Below are 22,918 nucleotides of genomic sequence, written 5' to 3'. Positions count from 1 at the left end.
GGTATCACACACTCAGCACTCCACCCTGCCAATGCAAAGCAGTAGGTTTCAGAAGGACCCCAGCTGAGGGAGAGCTTGAAGACAAATGATTTAACAGCTGCTGTCTGGGACAAGAGTTTAATTAACATAATCAAAGCCATTATTAGGTTAATCACCAATTAGCATCACCAATTAACTCACTTATGGCCAGTCCCGAATACCTAAAAATCAGTGCCTGAAATGAAGCACACACAGCACTCTGTGGTATCACACTGGACTAGGGAGAAACACAGCAGAAGAGAATTCACTCTCCAAAAGAAGACACAAAAGAGGATGCTTTTAAGGATCTCAGCAAACAAAACAATATAAAAAGCCTCAACTTTTATAATAAAAAGCAGAAAGTCACACTTGGCTGAAAACCAGACATGCTAAAAAGCACCTGTGCAGAGCAGCACAGCTTGGCCAAGGTCAAGCACAGAACCCCCCGTGCAGAAGAGCACAGCTGTGCTGTTTGAGGCAAGCTTACAAAGGCACAAACACCAGCCTAGATAATGCAGTAGGTACACACTATCCACTGACTAAAAGTTTAATCTGTCCATCACCCATCACCTTTTCCCAGGTGCTCCTAGGCTTCCCACGTGCCCTGGGCTCCAGCAGCACTATTTTTTCACCCACAGCTGGGGGCCAGCTTTTTCCATTGGGTGCTTCCCCACAGCCCGCGGTTGTGTGTAGGATGAGCTGTGGGCACTGGCAGTTAAAGGGTGCCTACATGTCCTAGCTTGTCCTCAGAGCAGAGACTTTCAGGACCTTATTTTTTGCCCATCTTTTTCCATGATTCATTCTCTTGGGTTTCATCCAGAGAAGGCAATACATGTAATTTTCATGTCTATTCAGCACTTGCACAGACATTAAACTATGTACATGGCTATCTCAAAACTTGCATAATCTTGTGTGTCTTTCATGTTCAACACTTTCCAATAGGTCACTTTTAAGTGTCCTCACATTGTTGGTTATCTTTCTTGAAAGAAGACTTGGGTTTTTTCTAGGAATCCTCTTCTAGGAATATTCTCTTGCTGCCAAATTTCAATATCCAGCCCTGCTGCTCTTATATACCTGCTCTGAAGATCAAAATATCATTTTTAAAAATGGATAAACACCACCCTTGCTCTCAGAAATGGCTGACCTTGATTATCTCAACTTGAAAATTGAAAGATTTAGAAAGTTACAAACATGAGTCAAATGGAAAATAGAGAGAAAATGTGTAGACAACTCTAATTATAGATGTTGTTACATTTTGTTCTAATGCTATCGTGATGACAGCAGACAGATAATAGCAGTAAAATCATAAATAGTAGGAAGGACTCAGAACATAAGGAATAACACAAAGCACATCATCAGCCTGTGGAATGAACAAAGCCATCAGTAAAAAAAGCTCTTTGTTTTTGGGTTGTGTTTGTTTTCCCATTCTAATGTAAAGACAAGGGTTCAATGAAGCTCTTTTCAACATGATCATAAAATCGCTGAGGTTGGAAAAGACCTAAAGATCATCAAGTCCAACTGCCACCCCTGCACTGCCATGCTCACCACTAAACCATTCCCCAAGGACCACATCTACATCTTTTAAATAGTCACCAGGATGGTGACCCCCCCACTTCCCTGGGCACTCTATTCCAGTGCCTGAACACCCTTTCCATGAAGAAATTTTTACTAATATCCAGTCTAAACCTTTCCTGGTGCAACTTCTCATTCTGCCACTTGTTACCTGGGAGAACAGACTCATCTCCACCTGGCTACAGCCTCCTTCCAGGCAGCTGTAGAGAGTGATAAAGTCTCCCTGAGCCTCCTTTTCTCCAGGTTAAACACCCCCAGCTCCCTCAGCTGCTCCTCATCAGTCTTGTGCTCCAGACCCTCCACCAGCTCTGTTGCCTTTCTCTGGACTCACTCCAGCACCTCAATGTTTCTCTCATCGTGAGAGGCCCAGAACTGAACACAGAATTTGAGGTGCAGCCTCACCAGTGCCAAGTATGGGGAGACGAACATTTCCCTGCTCCTGCTGGCCATATAATTTCTGATAAATAGTTGTTATCATAGCTGTAATGCTCTGTTTGCCTATCCGAGTGTGATTTTTAAAGCCCACAGTTTGAATTACAGCATACCCAGTGTATTCAGTATACAGAAAGAACACAGAGATCACACACAAGGCATACAGAAGCACAGTATGGTTTTGTTGTTGCACAGACATCAGTACTAACCTTATCTGTTGATAATGGCAGAGAGTGCATATCTGCAAGGTGCAGCTCCTACCTAACAGGACCAGAAATCTTAGTGCCAGCATTGAAAGTGCAGTTGTTTCCACAAACAGCTAGGGGGTTTAAGATGGTAGAATTAGCCTGTGCTGTTCGCCTTCCCTATTTTAGTTTCTAATTCTCATTTTAACTTCTACAGCTCATCCACATTTTCTCTATTAAACATTCTGCTTAAGTGCCATGATATACATACAGGTATGTATATCCCCAACTTGAAAAACTGTAGACTCTTATGCCTCTCTTGTCTTCTGTTGTCTAAGGTCAGAGTTCTCCAGTGGGTCACCAACGCAGATAGTTATAATTCTTAAGGCCAGGTTGATTGTTTTTATAAGTGTGATAATAATAAAGGTAATAAACTATAAATCTATTCTGCCTCAGAGGCGCAGCAACATAAAGTCAGGTTTGCAGTGTACCAAGTAGGGAAAATCTGAAGATAAACCACAAATTATCAAGCACCCATGAAAAACACTGGTCAAAAAAGACAATGTGACAGCACACAAAACAGCCTCCAATTCCTCCAACAGGCAATCTTTTGCTTGAACATTGAAAATTGACATAATTTTAAAATCTACCCCAATATGAGGAAGAGTAAGTGCATTTGCAAGCAGAGATTCTGAGTCAAGCTCAGATGAAATCCAGCCCTTTAATGAAAGGTGTTTTACCTTTCTTTACTGCAAAAGCTCTGACAGTTCTCACAGGGTCAAGTCTTTGCATCTCTTCCCAGAACACTTCAGGAACAGCATGGCTGGAGTCAGGAGAGGAGAAACTGACGCAAAAGTAAAATCTGATCCTTAGGGTAAACAGGTTTTGTGGACTGTGTGTTATTTTCTTCAGCTGGAACATCTCTATGCTGCCCTCCCTCTCCTAGGGGACCATTAAGAATTGGGGCAAGAAGGAGCAGCTTGCTTCCCCTACCCTCCCTGGACATGGGCTCAGCAGAGACTGGGAGGAAATTTGCTGTTTCTCAGCGGTAGCTACAAAAAAATGCGCTTTTTCCACTTCAGATGAATCTACAGCCTGTTGAACCATGAGAAGCAATAAATCCTGTGGCATTTAAAATGACCAACAACCAATGGGCATTTTAAAGAGCAGGTAGATGGGGAAAGCAGCCCTGCTTTACAGGCGTGTTCCTGGTTCACCAGGCAGCTGGCAACTGCTGACAAAGTCCTCCAAAACTGCTAAAACAGAGGTACTGCTCTGTAGGTACTGAAGGACAAACTTTCCCATTAGCAACCAGCAGAAAATTTGGCTGTGTGGCCTCAGGCAAACATTACTGTGTATCAACCATTTTGTGCATCACTGCATGGAAAATGGTACAAAACCAGATACTCTTCTCTTAAACGTATAAAGCAGAATTCTCTGGCAGGTTAAGGTTACAGACAGCAACTAAAGGAGGGAAAAGCAACACTAGCAGCACGCACACATGCACAAACACAGCAGTCTCAGATTTGTTTTTTTCTTCAACCCATATTGCCTTCTTCTGGGAAGCAGCTTGTTTCACTGCCCATTTAACCCAAATTAGTCAAACTCTTCATCCACCTCCAGTGTTACCTTAAAGCATGGGCCTACAGATCCTGCCCACACCCCCTGACAATAACCAACATCAAAAGCTTACAGGAAATATTTCTCATTCACATGCAGCTGCTTTCCCAAAATTCTTCCCCGCTGCTCTCCCCTTCTGACACTGTCTCATACTAAATCTCTGGAGAGTGAGTACAGCCATGATGTTGCTTACAGAACAGCTGTAGGAAGGAAAACATGTAACTACTGCCACAAGGGCAGTATTTGTGTCATCAACACTGATACAACATTCACACCTTGTTTGTGCAGAGTGTGCAAGGCTAGAAAGTTAGTTCTGCTCCTGATCAGTTCTACCACAGCTAGTCCCCCGAAGCAAGAGAAGACAAGCTTCACAGCAGACTGCTGTCCTTCCCAACTGAAGGCAAAGAGCTGGAGAAATGTGGTTGCCCTCAGGCTGTCACCTTCCTCAGTTTTTGTTCCTTATCTACCCCAGTATTTCACTGTTGAACGGCCCATTTCATTGTGCTTTGGACCCTTGCAGTTATACCAGAACTCCATGTACTGAACCATTCATACCTTTTTGGATATAGCTGCCTGTTGTATCATCTTTTCCATTTCAACCCAAACTGGCAATGACTCAGAGCATTTTCTTCTGTCTGGCTGCCCAATGATACAACACAATGGTCCCATAGAACAGTAGTCTTCCCTCCAGTCTTCTGTATTATTGAAGGCTGCATATGAATAAAAGATAACTCCATTCTGGACCTGAACTGCACCCTCAAGTTGGGAGATAATCTTCCATGTTGGTATAATCACAATCTGAATGTCATGCACTTTGCACAGTACAATACCAAACCTGATAAAATCAGCACAGTCAACTGGCCATACTTACCTCATGCCCCAGCATGCATTTTTCCCCACGTAAATAACTCTCTCAAATTCCCTTTTCAGGTCTGTGTCTGCTTTAACGCATCATTACACTTCAAACCACACTCTTTCAGCCACAAGGGCTGAAGAGGAGAAATACTGCCCATCTTTTGGACTACAGGTCTGTAACCAGCATGAGGAAACAACCATCTTAAACATGCACCAAGTTAGTTTCTGTTTATTTGGGGAAGCAGTCGAAAAAAGAAGTTTAGAGTTTGTAAAGGAAAAGGAGAAACCTTAGTTTCAACTTCAAGTTCTGTTTCTCTCTCTCAACACCAGCTTTCCCTTTTGCTCACCGACACATACCTCATCATAACAGCAAAAAGAAGCAAGAGAATCACAGTAACCTACTTTATTCCATCTCACACCTGTCAGTGCACTTAGGAACTGACCAGCAGAAGCCCAAAAAAGCAGATAGTCAGCTGTACTGTCCCGAAAGGACCTTCTGATGCCATCACTGGAAAACAAGAGCATCCATCTACTTGGCAGCTTCGAGTCATACCCCAGAAGGTGCTTGGCAATGTTACACAGATCTTTGCCTCACAGGTACTGCTGTTCTCATACTTCAAAACATACATGGAGAAGTTTTGATTTGACTCTTGTAGTTTCCACCACAAGTGCGCTGGCTTCTCTTATATCAGTGAGGGGAAAAAATTCTGGCTCACCTGCCTCTCCCCTTTTCCTTTTTTTTTTTCCAGAAAGCTGCCCTCTTGGTCAGAGGCCATACTGCAGCACCATGCCAGCATGACATGTTCTCACTGTTCTCAGGTTCCTCTTGGAAACACCTACACCAATGCATGCAGTGTGGGGAACAAACAGGAGGATCTGGAACGTGAGGCAGGTCCCTTCCTACCTCCCTGCACAGAGTCTAAATGCATAAGAATGGCAAAGAAGGGAAAATAGGTCATGGAAGGTAACACCACAGGCCAGCACCTTACCTCAGTATGGGCCTCAGTTCCCCTGTGTCACACTACAGAGCACCACCAACTGCATTGCAATGCCTCCTCCAGAAAGCATCTGGCCCAGCCTCCAGCCACTTGAGTTTACCATGGACATGAAAATTCAGAGCACTATTAGACATTATTTTCACTGCAGGAGTAGATCAGAACAGCATCATGGGCCAAAGGTGGCACACTGATAGGTCATCTTCTCCTTTCCAATGCCCACAGTCTGTGCAGCACCTACACGACATGGTGGTTTTCTCAGAGTAATTTCTGTTTGGTAATTCCTCTGTGATTTTCACAGGTTGCTAAATTCATGGGGAATAAGGCTTCTTTCCAGAAAAATGCCCATTTTCCCCCTCACACATTCTGTAGCTGTCATCTCATTACTAACCTGCAGTCAACTTATTTGCAAGGAGTGTGAGAAAGACAGTTCCTAAAATTTTTAGTTTTGGCATACTTAGTTCCTGATGAAATTGATTTTATAATTTTCTAGGTCACGACAAGAAAGGTTTTTATGAAGAAAAAATAAGTAGAATCAAAAATATTCAGAACAGAAGTGAATCAAGCAATCAAAACTTATTTGCACTGTTGCAATATAGGAAATCACCTTCATTTCCCCTCCCCTCCCTCCCTCTGGATTTAAATGCAGCAAACTCAACAAGAATTTTCAAGTTCAGCAAATGGTTAAGGAATGAGAAACTCAAGGAATTACAATTTATAACAACTTCCCTCTCAAAAAGCAAAGGGGCAGAACAAGTCAAATTGAGTATCTTTTCTGGTTCCTTGTTTCTTATTAAATTTTCTCTGTGAGGAAAAAAATTAAAACCAGGATGATGCTGCTAGTGTGGGATGGTAAAGCTCAGAGTGGTGACAGGCCCAGAAATGAAGGTTTACAGAGAGAAGTGAGAGAAAAATGGTGGTCCATTTTAAGAAATACAACTGGAAATGGGCCACATGAGATTTAGGGCGCAGTTCTGTGAACTATTCTCAATGGATACTGGGTTATTTCCAAGACCAAATAATTGCCAGATCTGTGTGTTTGATGCAAAAGGATGCACACCACACACAAAGTGCCACAGCAGGCCTGGCCATTAGGAGATGAAATTCCACTCATTTGCCTTCTGAATATGAAAGACGGGAAAGATTTTGGAAAGGAACATTAGGATAGGGTTGGTTCAAAACTGGAGCAAGTGTGCTACTTCATATTTTGCAAAACTTGTATTAAAAGTACAAACTGTCAGTAAGTCACACAATGGTAATAAATAAGTTTACAGTGTTTAGAATTCACTTGATGAAGTTTCTAGAAGCTCTGAGACTGTTTAAGACTTTTGTGGACTAGGATGACCCAAAAACTCCAACATTATTTTTCAGGCTTTCCTAGTGAATCTTAATTTTATCAGAAAATAGCTTGCAAAAAAATTCCTCTTTCAAGTTCAAAGACAGAAATTAATTATCTTACGTCCAGTTCTGTCTCCTTCCATTTGGCCTCGTTACACTTAGAAGATAATATCAATCTCCAGTTCCCTCTTATTTTCCAGTGAAAATCCTGCAGGATCCTTGGAATAACAATGAAGAAGTACCAAACCACAACCCTGAATCATCCCACTCACCTGCACTCACCAACCAACATATATTTGCTTTTGGGATGGTGACAGGGGGAGGCAAGGATTGCCTATCATCTCACCAGAAAAATTTAATTCCACACCCTTTGGTACAGTTACTGGTTTGATTTCAAAGAAGGAAAAAAGCATTCCTAATTCATGTTGAGGTGAGTCAGAAAAGTCAGGCCTTAATACCTCAACTGTTTCATTCTTTACCACAAAGGACTTGAGATTTTAGAACCTACTGGCTGCAAAAATCCTTTGGTTAGAAGAATAAATTTTCTACTTTTCTTCCATGCAATAGGACCTATTAATGTGTTACTTGTCTCCTTCCACATTTTTCACACCAGTAGCAGCAAGAGTTGCTGTACAGTGGATAAAAGATACTGATATTTTTACATATATTCCATATTCTCTCAGTAGATCAGAATTTCTTCCAACAGGCTGCTGCTGTTGATAGGATATGTCTTCAAGTAATAATGCAAGTTCAGATCTAGTGTATTTCAGAGCTTTCAGCTCCAAGAAATAGACTGCATATGACCCACAGCAGCATTTGCCTCCTCTAAAACACTCCCTATCGCTTGCATAAACAGCCAAATCTTTCTTTAAAATACAATAGCAGCCAAATGCACTAAAACTCACTGATCTGATAAGTACAACTAAGTCTTATTCATTGTCAAGATGTCATGAGATTGCTTATCCAAGTGGTTATGGTCATATCATGATCTACAAACCACTTACACATTCCAGCTAGGCAAGCCATTTCTACTTCAACACTTTGTAACCTACAGCAGGCCTGTTTGAGTCCAGCAGAAATTAGATATTAAACTAACTATACAATTTTATGAAGCTGCTGCAGAAGTGAAAAGTGCTTAGAAAATGCCTCAGAACTTCCATCATATTCCACATATTAGATGACAAGTGGCACGATGTGTCATGTGGGAGGATGTGCTATTTTACTATTTTTCCCCCATGCCTATCTAATTGGATTATTCTTAGTTAGAAATGGACTTGTGTAAAATCAAATCCTTGTCCAAGATTGTCCATCCTTCAGCAATACAGTTGGCTGCTTAAGGAAAAGCCTCCCAAGACAGAGACAATGAAAGAGACAATGAAAAATCTGTCATGCTTTTTGTATGTCGCATATATTTAGCCAATTCCACAAGTGGGAATTCATAATATGGTCCTGACAGACATACCATGCTCTTCAAGGCTCCACCTCTATAATTCAGCAATTTAAGAATAAATTTGAAAACTGAACCCCAAGGTTTGCCGTCCTGCATAGCAAAGCACTGTGTCTCTTGCAGATTCTTCATTTTACTGTAGAGAACAAAGTATTTATCTTGCATATTATCCCCGGGTTCCTGCCTGAAATATTCTTTCTTCTTTTTATATTCCTCTGCTGTCTCAGTCCATGTTCTGGATGCATCACACCCTTCTCTCACAAATTAACTTGGGTTAATCACATTCCTTTAGATTTTAAAACAAGTTGGTTGCACACTCTGATTAAAGTTTGATAAAGCCAGCACATTTCAGTGTTTTAAATCTACTTACAGGAATTAACGTTAGAAATGTCTAAAGAAAGCAAAATCCTGCAGGTGATATGAAAGACATCAGGTGAAAAAGAAAGATATCCGCAGCTAGAATACCTACTTATTTTCCTTATCCTATTCCTTCATATTAAAGAGTTAAAGACAAAATTTAGAAACACTGTGTGAAAGAAAGAGACAAGGCAATTATCTATAACATTACTGTAGTGTGAGCTCTCCTGAAATCCTGGAAAAACCAAACTATTAACACTTCATAGCTTTCATCTTCCCTCCTGTCAAACAGAACTACTTTTTTTCCATTTGCATTTACAGTTCTTTCAAAAGTTGTCCAATGTCTTGGGGAGCAATGTTAAGCTCTGCAGGAGAAAAATAGATTGTAAAAACCTTGAGAATTGAAAATTTTTAGAAAAATCTCACTTCAAAAATTGTCCTGATTAGATTTTCAGAGTACTGATAGAGATATGGACTATATTCTGTGACTACTCTAGCAATTAAATTCTAGTATATTCTGAGGTAGGGTCCTTCTCTAGATATATTAGGTTGAAGTACAGCCTGAAATTTTTAATCATTATGGCAAGATAACATATCAAGGTACAATTCATAAAGCATAGGTATGTGATGTAGCTCTGGAACATTTATGTTCTTTTTTCCTACAGCCAAATGTACATGGGCAATTTACCGATGCCCTTTCCACATCATATTTTGCCCAAAATTTAACAGCAATATTTTAATCTAGTTTTAATCTGATCAAGCTTTAAACAATAAGAAAAGGAATACTGGTTACTCATTTTTTGCATTCTAAGAAATAACATCTCACAGAGAACTAACTTAAGCTTCCCTAAGCCAGGCCAGGAAACAAAGTATTACCACACTAATACACTGACAGAAAATATTTACTCTCTTCTTGCTTTAAGTGTTTCGGGGTGAGGAGGGGAGTAACCCCATATGAATGGGCCACTCTTCATGTGGCCATGGTCATTAGCTAGGACAGATTTATCACAGCATTAGCACTTGTATTGTGAACCTGAAAAACAACTTCGAGCCCATTTTCGCCGGGAGACAATTTTTGTAGGAATTCACTATTTAGATAGGTGTCACCCAAAGGGTTTGGGTGGTTTTTTTCTGGCTTTAACACCAGTGTTTTATCATAGAACCACAGAATCATTCAAATTGGAAAAGACCTTTAAGATCATTGAGTCCAACCTTAACCCAGCACTGCCAAGTCCATCACTAAACCATGTCCTCAAGTGCCACATCTGTGTGCCTTTTAAGTACCTCCAGGATGGTGACTCTACCACTTCCCTGGGCACTCTATTCCCATGCCTGAACACCCTTCCCATGAAGAAATTTTTACTAATATCCAATCTAAACCTTCCCTGGTGCAACTTGAGGCTATTTCCTCTCATCTTGTTACCTGGGAGAAGAGACCAACCCTCATCTGGCTGGGCCCTCATTTCAGGGAGTTGAGAAGAGTGATAAGGTCTCCCTTGAGCCTCTTTTCCTCCAGACTAAACACCCCCAGCTCCCTCAGCTGCTCCTCATCAGTCTTGTGATCCAGACCCTCCACCAGCTCTGTTGCCTTTCTCTGGACTCACTCCAGCACCTCAATGTTTTTTATTGTAGTGAGGGGCCCAGAACTGAACACAGGATTTGAGTTTGGCCTCACCAGTGCTCAGCAGAGAGGGAGAAACCCCTGCCCTGGTCCTGCTGGCCACACACTCTGGTACAAGCCAGAATGCCATTGGCCTCCTTGGCCACCTGGGCACAGGCTGGGTCATGTTCAGCTGCTGTCAGCAGCACACCCAGATCCTTTTCCACAGGGCTGCTTTCCAGTCACTCTGCCCCGAGCCAGTAGAGCTGCACAGGGTTGTTGTGACCCCAGTGCAGGACCTGTCACTTGACCTTGTTGAGCCCCTCCATGGCCTCAGCACATCAATCCAGCCTGTGCAGAACCCTCTGCAGAGCTTTCCTGGCCTCCAGCAAATGAAGAATGTCACATAAAATTGGTGTCCTCTGCAAACTGGCTGAGGGTACACTTAACCCCCTCATCCAGACGATACAGAAGGATATTGAACAAATCTGCTTCCAATACTGAGTACTGGGGAACAGGGTTGTGCTTCAGTAGAAGCAACCCTGAAAAAACACATGCAGGTCCTGGACGTCCTTACCCAAAGAGGAGGCAGCTTTTAAGAGCTAAATTCTGACTTTGGAGCTTGCTGTGCTGTGAAGCCTGTCAGCACTGATGGCATCTCTCCTCCATGGCCTGTCTGCACTGAATGTCAATGATGTAACTCTGTGTGGGCCAGGCTCATCAGTGGGGCTGAAAATGCCACCAGGACCCGGTGCCCCCCACGCCTGCCGATAAGAAATACCGACGCGTTCCGCTGAAAATTGCATCCCTCGGGACTCAGATGTATGAAGGATTGTTTATTTATCCAAAAAGCCAAAAACAATGTTGTCTATCTGTTTTATTTCTATTTATCACAATGACTTTGAGGTTTTGTTGTTGTTTTTTGGGGCTGGCTTTTTGTTGTCGTGGGGTTTTTTGGGGGTTTTTTTTGCTTGGTTTTTACTCATTCTTTAGTCTTTGAAAAATTGAGATATTTTCACCTTTAGAGATAACCAGACCAAATCCTGCCCTAATAGTTAAACTCTCTTCTAACCTGCAGAGAAACTCTACCCACTTTTCTGCCAGTCCTATCACTGCTGAAACTTGCTGTAGCACAGAAATACATCCACAACACTTCTGGTGGTTCGTTCTAGTGGAGAAAGCATCCAAGCAAAATGACATTCAGAAATCCCAAACAGTTACTTAACACTTACAGCACTAACACACCACCTCTTCAAATATCATGACTAGCATCAAATAAAAAGTAATAAAGCACAGCACAGAGGAGTGAAGAAACAGAACTGCAAAGTGAAGGAACAGAACTGCAAAAATTTGCCATACTTATTAAAAAGAAATGTTAAAAAAATATTAAATCCAGGCCTTTAAATTAGGAAGTACTGGCTGGAGTAGTGTTGCTGTTGGCTAAGATAGATGAGAATGAAAATTAATGCAAAACTATCAGCCCTACAGAAAGCATGCCATGTGCAACCTCAGGAGGTTGCAAGAGGTCCGTGGCACGTGAGAGATTTTTGTCATCTTGCCAGGGATGTGACAAAGACCAGGAATTCTAGAGACAGCTTTTGCAAGACAAGGTTTCTCTTTCCTTTCCCAGCATGTCCACAAACCCAAAACGCTGCCCTGGCAATACCCATGAAAGCAGAGAAAGTTGGTTTGGGTTTAAAATCTCTCAGGCCTTTGTGCTGCACCCATTAATGATACCCTCAGCAAACCTAACACTTGGCACATGGCTGGCCCTTAGTTTCAAGCCACCAACTTCCAGTAAAAAATTATTCCAACACATTCCCCCACCACCTAGAAGGGGTTCTAGGGGTAAATGTCTTTCTCTTGTCATAGGTACATGTTTAGTAAATGGCCATATCCTTTGTTTTTCAATTGATGACCTGCTTTAGGAGGGGGAAATCATGCCTCAGGAAGATCATCAAACATGATGCTGCAATGCCTCTGTATCTTGTCCAGGTGTTTCGATAACAACAGTCTAGTTCTTATCAGTTCTTCACTATCCTTGTTCACAAGAGCCACTAAACACTTCCTACTCTGCTGGAGGCCACCAAAGCACACCAAGGCTCTGAGAGGCTGTGAAGGAGTGACCCTGACCTGTGCATCACAATACCTGTCACCAAGATTTTCTTAAAGCTCACAGGGATGGTCACATTACTGTTCCTTTCAGCAAGAGTGCTGTAAACAAAATTGCCTATGTTTTCACATTTACCTAATGTTATTCTCATTTCTGGATTGTTTGGGTGTTTTTGTTTGGTTTGTTTTTTGTTGTGGTGCTTTTTTTTTGCCTAACGAGAAAGAAACTATTCACAGACCAAGCTGATCAAAGCTGAGACAGCTATTCCAGTCTCCTGGGATCTGTGTCTACCTTAATCAGAGACAGCAGCTGAAGTGCTGCAAGACTGCATGATGCTTGTGTTGCACACCATCAACGAAGAGGAGTGGCTTGGGTTTCTGGACCCTTCTGATTCCTGAACTCAGTGGCTGATAATAGTATGTAAGCATGCACGTTCATGAATCTGACCTTTTAACTCCTACTTCTGTCTTTTTCCATGATCCCTCTCACTATCTGGTCTTAGTGTTCACAGGGGAATTTATAATATTGTTTAGCATTCAATCATGTGCCTTTTCCTTCATAGTTTGGATGAGTCAAGCCCTGTATTTCCATTAAGTTCCTATCTAACAAAGAATTTAGCAAAAACAAACACCAAAAGCTTGGGACCTTTCAGTGCAACTGAGAACACTAACAAAGGGCTCCAAAAAGGATGGATTTTGCTTCATTGCTCAAAATCCAAATAGGCAACCATCCAACAGTATTATTTTATGTCAAAAGTCAAGAATGCCAAGCATTTTTAGAACTGTTCATCCCTATTCCACCTGCACAGCAAGGGGATTGCTGACACAGTGCCCAGATAGAAAAACTGCAAATGAAAGTCCTCTGATTTCTGCTAGTGCTTAGGAAAAATAAACAATACCCAACCCAATCTGACAGAATCACTGAGCAAAATATATAAAGACTGTAATTTCAAGGCATATGTCTCCACAGGGAAGAAACCAAAAATTGAAACAGGTTTTTTTTTTTTTCTCAAGTATTAAAAATGGAAAATATATGTCTTTCTCCAGACCCAGACAGTGGTTTTAAGCCTGGTTTTATGTAACATCAGCCTCAGTGAAAGATTTGTCTGTAGACATATTCCCTATTAATTAGCAATTTAGTGGCCATCTGTGGAAAGGGATAAGCAAATATGTTTTGATTCATTTAAAATGAAGCTGAGGAGTTAATTGCTTTTACTTCCCATAGTAACACTCATCCTTCTCTCTATATATACACACACATACACTCAATAAAGAAAGTGAGGCAAAACCATGCAGGTCAGTTCACAGATGCGAAGACATTTTGCTTTGCAAAACTCCAATTCACCATATGTTCAGGAAAAACAGCTACACAGTAATACGAAACACAAGCTTCCACAGAACAGAAATCGTTAAAAGCAACCACTGGGTACTTCATCTCTATTTTAAAATAACTTGATCTTTCCAAACAGATGTGCACTATTTGGGGTCAAGAATCAAGAGCAATTTTCACCTACCCCCTCCAGCAGAGCTGAGGAAGTGACTGAACATCCCTGGGGTTATGAATGTGCCACAGCCCCCCACAAATCTCATTACAGGCTTCACCTTCCCATAGCAAAATAACCAACAGCAAAACACTTTCTCTCTGAAAACTGCAGCCACAATGAGGTCAGTAGGATAGCATGTGCATCATTGCATTTGAGAGCACAAGAACACCTCCCTGCAGAAGGAGGCCCTGAAGCAGAGACCAGAGCTGCTGAGACAAAGCCATGCTTTCCTAAACTTTGCCTCAAGTGTAAACTCAACCAACAAAGTCAGCCCCACAGGCTCAGTACCCACACACAGCTTATTCAGCTCAATCATGCCTTCCCAGTGCCTGTGCACAGTTAATATGATGTACCCACTCCTCCTACAAGCTACATACATTAAACTTTTTACTGGGTCAACATTTGCATTCAACTCAGCCAAAATTCCCACTAGTCCAGGACAGCTTCCCTAAAGTATTTCTAAATTTTTAATTAAAAGTTACCTGGATTTATTATTTACCATAATGAAAGCTTGAATAAAAGAGAAGATGGAAGTGGTCTTACCTACTTTTTTAAACAGCTATCTGGTATCACAGCAAAGGACTATTACTAGTGGTCAGTGTGTCTACAAAGAGTTATAGGAACAAAGGAAATCCTGCCACAGGATCAGCTTTACAGAGGGAGTAAGCAGTGAGCAGAAGGGGACATATCCATGGCTGAGCAGCAGGGCAAACCAAATTTTGTCTTATGGAAGATGGAATTATGGTGTAAACTCCATCTCTCTGGGCATAAGCGTACTAAAGACACATGGGAGGACACTAGTTATGAACTGCTTATGCTTTCAAATACCTGTAATATTCTGAGCCTTTCTGACACAAACACCTCATCTGGGCGTCCCCGCAGGCCTGTGCTGACTGTAGCACAAACTTTGCAGTCAGTCTGCCAGTGGAAAAGACAGCAATGCATGCGTTAAAACCACTTGTTTACACAGCAAGTCCTCTTCAGAAACAGAGGCTCAATAGACAACAATCCAAGATCAAAGGAAAAAGTATCACTGCTATTCACACCTTTCTTCTTCAGAAACTATTCAAGATACTGAGCCACTAAACCAAAACAAAACTAGAACCCAAGCTGCTAGAAACAAGGACCTGAAAGCCTTGCAAAGCCACCACACCACCTGGCAATGTACACACCATGACCAGCCTTTCGCAGAGGTACAAGAACTTTGCACAACAAAATCCATTGCATTAAACATAATTCTGAGCAGGAAGAACACACACTTCTAAAAGCAAACTCTTCCCTTCTCCTTGATGCCAACGTCTGCGCTCCATGGAAGCAGCTCTTGAGTGCCCCTACCAAACCATGGAGGCACAGCTCATGGAGCAAACTGAAGCCAAGACCATGGATACCAGTAATCAGAGGGAGGGTGCAAAGGCAGTGTTGTGACTCTGAATAGACCCAGGCCCCACAGAGCTGAAGCTTCTTTGGCAGCCACCAGTGGGAGGGCAAGCCCCTGACATGCACTGCACCCTGACTTTCTGCAGGGCAGCCCATGCAAGAAAGTAGGGGCTTGAAGACATTTTCACACATGGTCACCTTCTCCATCACCATTCCCAGAAAAGTCAGTTTATTTGAGAAACAATGATAAAAATTTCAAAGGTAATCTTGCAAATGAAATTGTGACTGTAAGCTTAGCTGGCCACAGTATTGTTTAAGCCATTAGCATTTTGATACAGCACTTATTGCTATGCAAATGAGCAGAGGATAAAACACACAAAAAGAAAGGTTATAATTTTCTTTTTGCTCATCAAAATCAACATTATTTATGCATAAATTCAGTTTCTTTCTGCCACATTGTCATATGAAAAGTTTGGAAAAGGTACATGTCCAAAATAACCCTATGCACATTCATGACTTTTTGATGGCTATGCTTAATTGTTATTAATAGAACTAAATAATAATAATACTGATTAATACTAGATGTTCTAGTTCTAGCTAGTATCATGGTCATAACAATAGGCCAAGATCAGGATATTTCCTATCAAACTGGCACCTTCCTCAGGAAATATGTTTGGAAGCCTGTTCTATGCTACACCACTACATTGTCAACATTTCTTCTCATGAGAAAACCACGAAATTTTATCCATGTTTTATAAAAATTTCCCTTCTCCTACAGGATGTTTTCTTAGAATGATGGAACTCTTGGCAGTGGAAAAAGTTGGAAGAACAAAATTAACAATTTTTATAGCTAAAATATCCCAATCCCTGTGTGATCAGCAATGCTTGCCTTGATAGTTTTTCTCACTAACCTTCAGCAGGCTTAACACTGCACACAATCTCAGTGTGTAAATTCAGTTGCTGCAAAAGGACACATCAGAATCAAAGGTTCACATTTCTATGACAGGCACTGTGCTGCTAATTGAGTTTCCTTATGTATTTAGTTTTCGTTTTCTGCTTAGCAAGGATGGACTTTCTCCTCTGTATGTAATATTATCATACAGAAGCTTCTATCTTACTCCATAAAATGACATGTTTTCCCACAGACAAAGCAGAATGTTTTCCCATGGACAAAGCAGATTTTTTTTCCTTATTTTGGTTCAAAAATCCACCCTTATCTAGAAAACCACAACCTAGTTTAACAGTGGCCACCATATGGTCCTTAACTCCAAGTAGCTCTCCAGGCACTTTGAATGTGGATCCTGCATTGAAACGACAACAGGGCCAAAGGCTGGACAGCTTGGCAACATGTATCCATCCTAACAAGGATATCTGAACCAGAGGTGCCCAAGGACAGCATCACCCCCATTTCTTTAGGATATGTCTCTATGCTCAGCTCACAGCAGAGTTTGTGGTTCCTAAAGAGTCACACTTCTCTCTCCCTTAGAAGATGATGCTCCCAGACCACCTCCCACACTCTGACCCACTTACCAAATGTATACAGCTCTCAGACATGAAAAGAGTTTGCCACATACTAAAATAGAGGCTAAAAGGTGCATTAATTCTCAACAGTCCAGGCTTTAAGCATTTTACGGTTTACTTACAAGAGCATATTGAGTATGCTCTTGGTGGAATGGACAGAATATTCCTTCCAAAAAGACTGAAATTTTGCTAGTCACAATACTCCTATTTGTGATTTAAACATAGCTGGTAAGGAACTGTGCAATACTTCTATTGCCACCAAAAATATTTTTAGCTGCATCCCATTTACCAGGATTCCAGATGTGCTTATGAAATCAGCATCTATGATACACAGCTATTTGGTGTAGTGTATGAGAAAGACAGAATCTCCAGTACTTACAGCCAATCATCATCATGGCCACAGCAAAGATCTTCTCCCCGTCCGTGGTGGGGGCAATGTTCCCAAACCCCACGCTGGTGAGGCTGGTCATGGTGAAGTACAGCGAGGAGATGTAGACGGAATCCTTGCTGGGCCCACCTTCCCACTTCCCAAAGCCGGAGGTGTTGAAGCGGTAGGGGGTCCCTATGGACTCTCCCAGCTGGTAGAGCCAGCTCTCGGTGCGGATAGTGTTGGTGTCCTCGTCGATGACCTCGTAGTCGCCGATGCTGTACCAGATGCAGGCCAGCCAGTGCGCGGCCAGCCCAAACACGCACACCAGCAGCACCAGCACCGCCGCCCCATACTCGATGTAGTGGTCCAGCTTCCGAGCCACGCGGCCCAGCCGCAGCAGCCTGACCACTTTGAGGGAGCTGAAGAGGCTGCTGATGCCCTGGAGGGAAAAAAGCACACCGGCCATTAGGATTTCAGGTGAGAGCAATGATATTTGTAACCACAGCTTCCAAAGAAACAAGGTGGGCTGTAAAAAACAGACAGTCACCAGGTAACAGAGAAACTGTGACACACAAAAAGCCTAGTGACCCTTTCCAGGGATGAACAGATGCGCTCTTGCCTTCATCCACTACCATTTTGTGGGTTGCTCTCTGAACTCCCTTTTCAGATTATATGAATATGTTTACAAATTCCTTTGTAAAAACTTCAAATGACAGGCTGTCTACTGCATATCCAGTTGTGAATTCTTATGCAACACATCAGATGTAATGTCTCAGATATAACACAGATTCCAATATTTAGCTCAGACATATCAGAAAGATAAATAAAGAAGGCCAAAAAATACTGGAAGTACCTGGCAATTTGTAGTTTTCCTATGACTTTGCTTTCCTATAGAAATTCATGCACTGATAATCAGTACTGACATTTCTCATATGAACTACACAAAGCTTAAATATTTCAAATATCTCACTAATCCCCTAATTATATCCTTTTTATGACAGCTTTGATATCAATGCAGTATTTCTGTGCTGAAAATAATATGACTCTCATAAAATAACATTAAGCCAGCATGCAGGATTTTGTATTGTTAACTTTTAAACAGATTTGCACAAGAAATCAAAAATATTCAAACTCATTTGGGGCACAAGAAGATCTGAATCATAAAAATCCTTTTTTTTTTTTTTTTTCTACTTCCTCTTACCAAGACTGTTTCATACATAGAAGTCTGATTAAAATTTAAGCAGACTGGTTTAATGAGTATTTCTGGAAATGCATAATTGCATACTTCTGGTCACCAGCTTTTACTGGAAGTTTGTTTATTCCTGCATAAATACAACTGCCTCAGTATCTTAGGCTGCTTCAATGCACTAGAAAAGATGTTTTATTAAATAATTACATAAAGTATATTGACTCATGTTCCCCAGGACTGCAGCAATATATTTTCCCTTTATTTCATGAATTTGTCATGATTACATTGACTCATTTTCAGAGGCAGATGTAATTTGTTACCTGGGAACACACTATCAATTTCTATTAAGTATCTGGACAAGATCTAATGCAACCAGGGGGTGGGGAACAAAAAGAGAGAGAGAGAGGGAAAGAAAAAAGTAGATAAAAAACCAGCCTTCCTTTAAATCAGAGATATTTGCAGAAATCTAGGCGAGCAAACGAACTATTCTTTTCATGAATATCTATGCCAAACTTTTCAAGTCACTGATACAAAAATTGCTACATAAAGTAAGTGAATTTCCACTTCCCATTCATCCCATACCCAGCTTTGTTTTGTAAACAGTGGAGCAAAGCATCAATGCCAATTTTGACAACATGACACAAAGGGCCTTAATTTCCGTGGGAGGGAAAGCAGGTATTTCTGAACACTCAGTATGGAGAGGAAAAGCACAGGGGAAAATGCAAAAAATTATAACCACATTTTAGAAATGGATATGCAAGTCCTGGACTGACAAGTGCATTTAGTTTCTGCATTCTAAATATTCTGACATTACAACACAGCCTTCTGGCCTTTTCCATCAGAACCAATGCCCACTTCTTCCTTTTCTCTTTACAAACCTTAGCAGTGAAGCACTAATTTTTTACATTTTCAGGGGTCTCCAGCAATGGTGCTCTTTTAACTTCAGTCTCAAAACCAAGCCTTTTAATCACACAGCGCTTCAAAATCTCCACCCCAACATCCAAGAAAAGAGTTTTATTTTTGTTCAAAAGCAATGGGGCAAAATCTGTTCTACAAATTAAACATATCCCTGCCTAAAAAAAAAAAAAAAAAAAAAAAAGCTGTTTGTCAGCAAGAGTCCTACCAACGCCAAAAAATAATAATGGTTTAGGAACGACTTAATAGGTTAGAGTTTGGTTAATTCTTAATTAAAAATTAAAAATTACAAAGAGTCAAGGATTAGAAATACTTGGGGAAAGGAAAGAATCACAGAAGAGGAGTTCAAGAAATTGGATATGAAAAATGAGAATACTAATTAAAATACATGGAATCAGATTTTAAAAGTCTAAGGCAAAATATTTTTTTCAAACATTCTCTTATCCAAACTTCCCTTGTGAAATTCACTAAAATAAATTTTATTAAAAAATTTAAATGGGATTGAACTGCATCATTTGGGAGAAACTGATTCTACCAAATTCTGACCAGAGATAAAGAGAATTAGGCTTTTTGTACAAAAAGAACTTGAATATTTACAGAAAATATATACTTGATTTGGTTGCAGTGAGAGGACACATTTAATATTCAAATTACTCCTCATACTCACCTGACTGCATTGCCAATGAGACTCTAAAAGTTCAGAAAAAGCTCTATTAAAAAAAAAATAATTTATTTCAGCATTAACAGTGTTCTCTGATTTCCTCAAAGGAAAGGATTTGTCTATCCAATCAATATCAAGAGCAAGAACTGCACAGGGAAATGATTATGCTTATAACTCTAAAAAATTTCTAAGTGAAAGAATTTCAAATGGTTACAAACAAAAGAAATTTAATAGACTCTTTCACAGATGATAAAGTAGGAAAAAAAATCAGACAGTCCTGCAATGCTTTAAATCAGTACTTTTTGACACTAGACTTAGCAAGTTATATTTTAATGGTCACTGAAATAGATCCGCTGGATTGAAAATTTGACAATTTTAGATTACCACTTTTCAAAATAGAACTGTACTTTTAGATTATTGTCCATTTTAATGCTCTTATCAGTGCAGATTATTTTTATGCTTTTATCATACGGATGGCTCCACAATGTCACGCAAAGGAGCCTGAACTCAATTTACTTCTCTTGATGCGTGTCCCACCCTCTTGGTCTGCTACTCCTGCCAGTTTTGAGAGGCAGATGAAGAGACCCTCAGAGATCCTTCTGCCCAAAGGAAACAGAAAAACCTCAGTTCATCAAGAGCTAGAAATGGCACTGCAGGTCCCAAGCAGGCACCCCCAGCTGCTCTGCTCTAAAGGGGCACCATAAGGAATGTCTGTGTGGCAGCCAGGGAAAGGACAAGACTAAGAAATATTCCATGGAGTTCTACCTGTGTCTGATTTACCCTGAAACAGTTGCAACTACTGGTGCACTATCCAACAGAAAACATCCCTTGAGGCTGTGCAAAAATAAATTTTAAAAAATCTGTTGTATGGCCAGAATAGAGACATAGCACATTTTTACTATATTTTTTTTACAGAGAACTTGGGTGCAGTGCTCACTTTGATATGCAGCACTTGGTCAAGTATGTCAGAAAATATTGAATTTCACACACATTTATATTTCAAGTGTTTTGAAGCAACTGAATGAGCCTAAAAAAATTCTACTGCTGATACCTGTATATAGATGTTGATAAATATTTCATAGGTTTACTTTCATTGCCAGTGATGGCTGCTGCATAAAAAAGGAAGAAAGTGCAGCCAGTCCTCTCCAAACTAAAGGACAAGCTCAAGGCACTGAGACTCTGAAGAAATAATTCCATAGCCACTGATTGAGCAGACTTGAATGCCAAAAGCCCTTAAAATAATAAACACAACCACTTCCCCTCCCTCTCCTTTTACACATTCTTTGCAGAGTGTACCCCAAAAACCAGAAAAACAGACCAGCCTCAGACCCGGGGGAAAGCATTGCCCATATTTTATATTCCATTTTGTATGTCCATTAAAGACTGCCAAAAGTAAATTTCCATGTATAATTCGACAATTTTTCAACCTCCTCGCTACATACTGTGCACATTTACACAGGTTTTCTCCTCTAATTCCTTTCTTTCTGCAAGATCTATTCTACTGTGAGTACATTCCTTGTCTCACACTGGTACTTCAGCCACGTAAGTAGCCTTCTTTCCAAATACAGGATCCAGGATATCCATGTTTTGGCTGTACCTCTCAATCAGACAGGTTAAGATTTGTGCTATTAGTTCCACACCCAGAAAAAGAGACAGACACACTGTGAAAACGCAAGGGCTGTAATCAGAGCAATTATTGTTGCTTGTGTCATTATGGTCCCCAAAAACAGTAACAGTGGACACTACAGAGAGAGATGCTGTACAGATAAAAACAGTTGCTGCTGTTCATTTGCCATGCAAAATTAAATTCAACTCAATTAATTGAATAATAAAAGTCCACCTAGAAAAAAAATCGAAATACAAATTGTTTAAAGGACAGCCATAAAAAGTAACTGAGGCCACCCCACCTGCCCCTCCAAACACAGGAGAAATAATTAATTTTCCATTCCAAATAAGATTTAGCATGAACAACTGCAGAAAATAACTAAAATGCTACACTCACCCCAACTCCTACAGCTGCAGTAGCACAAGTACTTTAGTAATAGATTCAATCTACATGACAGTATTCACTTTTTAGGCCATTATTCACTTTGTACATGTTCAGACAGAAAACGCACTTAAGCCAAGCATTAAGGTTTTTTTTTTCTAGGCTCAAAGGCAGGATAATTTACTTCCTACTTACTACCTATTTTTAAAAAGATAAATATTCAATATCGGCACAAATCTTTCCTAAGTTTTCCAGCACTTTTCTCTCATATGGAACTGCTAAAGTTCAGGCTTCATCTTAATTAAAGGGAGAGGCAGGAGACTAAAAGCTAACCATTAAAAGAAAGAGAATGAAACAGACAAAAAAAAAATAAATTATTTATTCCAAAAGGAGAGGCAATGAACCAAATTTATCACTCCTGTGAGGCAAGAGCCACAGAAAGCACTGCCTTCTTTCTTGACACTATTTGAAGTCGGCCATGCCACTACCTGGCTCTGTCTAGCTGCAGTAACCTGGCAGCCCTGTCAGGTCATCATTAGGACTACACATTTCCGTCATTTGTCTCCTCTGATTTTCTTAATTAGGTCTGAGAACATGACCTTTCCTACCGATTGCCATATTTAGCAACCAAGAGATGAGGTAGCATTATGTGCACAGGTCAAAATCAATATCTGAGCCCTCTGGATACTGCTGTGGTTTTCAGCACTGAAGAAAACACATCTCTAGACTCCTGAAGCTTATTTTAGTCAGACATCTGTGAGCTCGGTTAGAACTGGGGGAGAAACAGCAATAATTCATGTGTAAGAGCACAGGGTGTGGGAAG

The 22,918-nt window shown here is 40.7% G+C and overlaps 1 protein-coding gene across 3 annotated transcripts in view; it reads right to left on the bottom strand.

Annotated features, from left to right (window-relative positions):
- Positions 1-22,918, bottom strand: part of KCNH1 (potassium voltage-gated channel subfamily H member 1) — a 177,294-nt gene that overhangs the window by 109,799 nt on the left and 44,577 nt on the right. For all 3 annotated transcript variants that reach the window (XM_066178346.1, XM_066178347.1, XM_066178349.1), the window contains exon 7: positions 17,353-17,782. In XM_066178346.1, the coding sequence (XP_066034443.1) occupies positions 17,353-17,782 (430 nt within the window). The remainder of the gene's footprint in view (positions 1-17,352; positions 17,783-22,918) is intronic.

The sequence above is a fragment of the Chamaea fasciata genome, unplaced genomic scaffold, assembly GCF_029207755.1.
Source record: "Chamaea fasciata isolate MVZ Bird 193981 ecotype frontalis unplaced genomic scaffold, bChaFas1.0.hap1 SCAF_3, whole genome shotgun sequence".
Taxonomy (NCBI): Eukaryota; Metazoa; Chordata; class Aves; order Passeriformes; family Sylviidae; genus Chamaea; species Chamaea fasciata.
The sequence above is the reverse complement of the archived record's forward strand: the minus strand, read 5'-3'. Positions and strand labels throughout refer to the sequence as shown.